The sequence below is a fragment of the Primulina huaijiensis genome, chromosome 14 (genome assembly GCF_012295235.1).
Source record: "Primulina huaijiensis isolate GDHJ02 chromosome 14, ASM1229523v2, whole genome shotgun sequence".
NCBI classification, from domain to species: domain Eukaryota; kingdom Viridiplantae; phylum Streptophyta; class Magnoliopsida; order Lamiales; family Gesneriaceae; genus Primulina; species Primulina huaijiensis.
In genome coordinates, this window is record NC_133319.1 from 4,173,688 (window position 1) to 4,177,896 (window position 4,209).

At 37.1% G+C, this 4,209-nt stretch overlaps 1 protein-coding gene across 2 annotated transcripts; it reads left to right on the forward strand.

Annotated features, from left to right (window-relative positions):
• The first annotated feature begins 325 nt into the window (after positions 1-325).
• Positions 326-3,956, forward strand: LOC140957340 (APETALA2-like protein 2). Of its 2 annotated transcripts, XM_073414543.1 has the most exons (9): positions 326-1,136; positions 1,228-1,253; positions 1,376-1,406; positions 1,504-1,594; positions 1,888-2,033; positions 2,326-2,370; positions 2,481-2,578; positions 2,735-2,919; positions 3,243-3,956. In XM_073414543.1, the coding sequence occupies exons 1-9, from the start codon at positions 628-630 to the stop codon at positions 3,501-3,503; spliced, it is 1,392 nt and encodes a 463-aa protein (XP_073270644.1). In that variant the 5' UTR covers positions 326-627; the 3' UTR covers positions 3,504-3,956. The 2 variants fall into 2 exon arrangements, with proteins under 2 accessions (XP_073270644.1, XP_073270645.1); XM_073414544.1 differs by lacking the exon at positions 2,326-2,370 and having other exon boundaries at positions 328-1,136.
• Positions 3,957-4,209: the final 253 nt, after the last annotated feature.

The window sequence follows — 4,209 nt, forward strand, 5'->3', positions numbered from 1 at the left end:
TTATATTTATATATATATATATATATATATATATAACACACATACTTTATCAAGCAAAGCATTATTGAGACGTCACACCAATTTTTGTTGTTTAATTCTTCTGCAACCCAAAAAATATCTTCTTCGTATAGTCCCATCAAACGATAATCACACAACCTTAAAATAGTAGTAATAATAAGTTCACAAACATGATAAGAGTACCTCACATCTAATTTTTTTAATTTGGTATACTTCTTACTTACATTTTTTTTTTTAAAAAAATACTAATTATTTGTTCAATGAACAAACTAGAAACCTCCCATCCCGGTTTAGATAGCAAACCCTTGCAACCAACGTTAAATAGTCAAAGGAAACCATACTAGAAGTGCAGTACATTAGTAGTACCTCCCATCTCCTTGTACTTTGACACCTCTCTCTCTCTCTCTCTCTCTCTCTCTCTCTCTCTCCGAGCATATAGATACATAACCACAGATATATATATATATATATGTGAAGCTAATTAATTGAAGATATTTGATTACAAGATGGATCTCCGTTGATATTTACAAGATTGAATTGTGTGAGGTTCAGCTCTTCATAATTTTCTCGACAGAGTTGCGGAGAAATTGTATTAAGGAAGAAAGAAGCATGTTCGATCTCAATCTCAGCATAGATAACAGCAATGTAAAGGAAAAGCTTGCAAGAGGATCAGCTGCACGCTCGACGATTTCTTCAGAAGGAGAAACCAGCTCCAGCAACGGCGAAGCTTGCTCCTCACGTGCCTCCCCTGGCTCAGGCGCCGAAACCACAGCCTTGACTTTCAGTTTCGACATCCTAAACAACGGAGAAGGCATCAGAGACGATGACACGGCTGACAAGGATATTGATGGTGATGATCGGGGGTTTTTGACTGGGTCAGGATTGGTGACTCGTGAGCTTTTTCCGGTGGGTGGGATAGGAGAGTTGAGATTGGAGAGGTGGCGCCACAGTGACGACACGGCAGATCTCCTCCGTCATCAACCGATCGTGCAAGAACAGAAGCAGCACGTACAACAGGTGAAAGCTAAGAAGAGCCGGAGGGGGCCCAGGTCCCGAAGTTCACAGTATAGAGGGGTTACTTTTTATCGGAGAACTGGAAGATGGGAATCCCATATTTGGTAATTACTCCTTTTAAATTAAGTTGTCCTTAATTTCTTTGAATTACAATGGTATTTTTTTCCATGTTATGACGATTTCTTTTGGATGTAGGGACTGCGGGAAACAAGTTTACTTGGGTATGGATTATTTTATTTCCATATATATATGTACAGAGTACTATTTGGATTCTGTCATTTTTTTCTTGTTTCCTATTTTGGTAAAAACAATCTTGATGGGGTTTGGTATTGGTTTGTGTTAGGTGGATTTGACACTGCTCTAGCTGCTGCTAGGTAAATCAATGTTATTTATTTTTTGTTGTTTTCATGTAATAATGTACGTATGACACTTCGTTTATTGATAAATTTTGTCAATTTTTTATTTCATCAGAGCATATGATAGAGCTGCGATTAAATTCCGGGGTGTCGATGCCGATATTAATTTTATCCTCGATGATTATGAAGACGATATGAAGCATGAGGTGGGAAATCGAACTATTCAATTCCACTAGGTTAATTGATTGAGTAGGTCTCACCTGAGATAGTCTCATAAGGATCGGATAGGCGATTCGAGCAGTGAGACACTGTTACACGAGTTTTTATGTTATTGATTTGGAAATCGAAATTAAACCCCTTTTTAATTTTGAGTTTTTATTTTCCCTTAATCAACATTCACAAGATCAGTACTTGCGATGCAATTTAAATACTCTAAAATGACGTTTTCAAATAATGTTTGTGTATTAAATTATGATGATGTTTATAAATATTGATATAGGTGAAGAATTTGTCAAAGGAAGAATTTGTACATATTTTACGTCGACAAAGCACAGGGTTTTCCCGAGGGAGTTCTAAATACCGAGGAGTGACGCTACACAAGTGTGGTCGATGGGAAGCTCGGATGGGCCAATTACTAGGAAAGAAGTAAGTGAAAAATTATATAAACATATATATTTACTCGCTCTTTTTTTGAGAAAAAAATATTACAATCCTTCCAAGTACATCAAGAAAATAGACTGTCACTTGCACACAATTTAGAACACAGGTAGAAGGAATATATAATTGTGGTGATACCATGATCAGTTCATGCGCAACTTGAAAAATATATATTTTTGATTGTGGATCCGAAGGGTTTGTGTCGAGTCGTATGCACGAATATATAGGCCTGTACGATATGTACTTTGTTTTTATTGTGGGAGTGATGGTTGAACTGCAGGTATATATATCTTGGACTATACGACACTGAAGTAGAAGCTGCAAGGTCGTTTAGTGATCATCAGAGTCGCCAAAATTTCTTGATTGATTTATTACATTGAAACATTCCAAATGAACTCAATAGGGTTTTATTCAAATTACATTCTCCCTTGTTAGGGCCTATGACAAGGCAGCCATCCAAAGTAATGGAAGGGATGTGGTCACCAACTTTGAACCAAGCTCGTATGATATGGTACCAAAACCCTCTCAAGAAGGTGATGACTTCACTTTTTCTATTGCGAAATTTCCATGCAAAACTAGAACAGGACCAAATTTGGACCAAAACATAGGAAATGAATGTGAAATTTGTGAATTCTATTGCATGTGGTTCAATTGCCCTGTGTTGATGCTTTCTTGCAACCTAAATGCAGGTGGCCAGCACGATCTTGATTTGAATTTGGGGATGTCAACATCTTCAAAGGAGAGTGGAAATTTGGGTTCATTTGAATTCCGTCACAGATCAGTGGAGAATCCACTTCTCAATGGAGTTCCAGTGACTATGGAGCACCCCATTATGTGGAATGCTGTAAATCCTAAATCTATTCCAAATTATAAGGTAAAGCAAACACAGCCATCTTCTATTTCTCTATTGCTGCTAAACTTTCCGTCTCCTCGTTTGGAAAGCAGACATTTTAAGTTTTATATGTAATTCTTCTAACCACGTCAGTGTCGCTGCACGCATACCTTTGGTCCTTTCAAAATGAAGGTCTGCTCCTAGATGTATGGATTTGGTTGTCAGGAATTTCATTCTTGTAACGAAGATGTGATGCGAAATACAACAAAAGATCAAAACGTTTTTATTTCTCATGCTACTTTTGAAATACGTGATATAGATGTGTACGTTTTTTTGTTTGACAGCGTCAAGTTTTATGAATACAGCCGACTTTGCAGGAGACAGTAGCTGGACAAGGAGTCGAATTCAACCTGCAAGGGCTAGCAAATCAGGCATGGCAAGTCCACGAGAAAAGTAGAACCCTCCCGATATCAACTGCGTCTAGCACTGCAGCATCATCAGGATTCCCATCATTGACTGCTACTTTGTATCCAACAGCACTCAATTTATCCACCTCGTATCCTAATATATCTACACATACTTCTCAGTATTATTCTCATATTAGGCCATTTTTGCCACCACCTTAGTGAGTTTCTTGGTTAACGGTTGGATCAAATGTACATAGGTTTAGGACTCCCTTTCTGCCGTTTTTTTAAGTGGTTATATACGGGAAACCAACTTTGTTGTTTTGCTGGTATTTTCGGAGGAATCTGCTTTTTTGGAGATTTCAACCATTGACGTGGTTTGTTGGATGTAAAAGCAGAGAGCCGCGCTGCAGTTCTCGAAGCCATCAAAATTTTACGAAAATGCTTGTCGCCTGTCGGGAACGAAAGATTTGGAATATATATGTGCTTGTCTACGCCAATACAAAGTCATATATATTATTCGTTACGTGGGAATGAAATACATATTTTTAGACCTGCTGTGTGAATATTGCAAATATTTCATGCTACCTATATACGTGAATATTGTACTGTTTTCTTAAGTTCTAATTCTGGGATTTTACTCCTATATTTCTTAATGCATTGGATTTTGACTGATATGGCAGCATTCAATAGCTCTTGATCATCTTTTTTCTTTAAAAAAAATAAAAAAAAATTGCAGTATCTGTTGCATTTTTTTTGTGCCTGTTAGGTTTTATCACGTCCGAGCCCAAGGTTAGTCGACATCAGTGTTGTTTAATAATCATATAATCGTCAAACAACAAGTCTCGTAGTATAGTATAGATTGAAATTAGCTTATTTCATAAATACCATAAAACAAACTCTGAAAACGATAAAAATTTACGGAAGC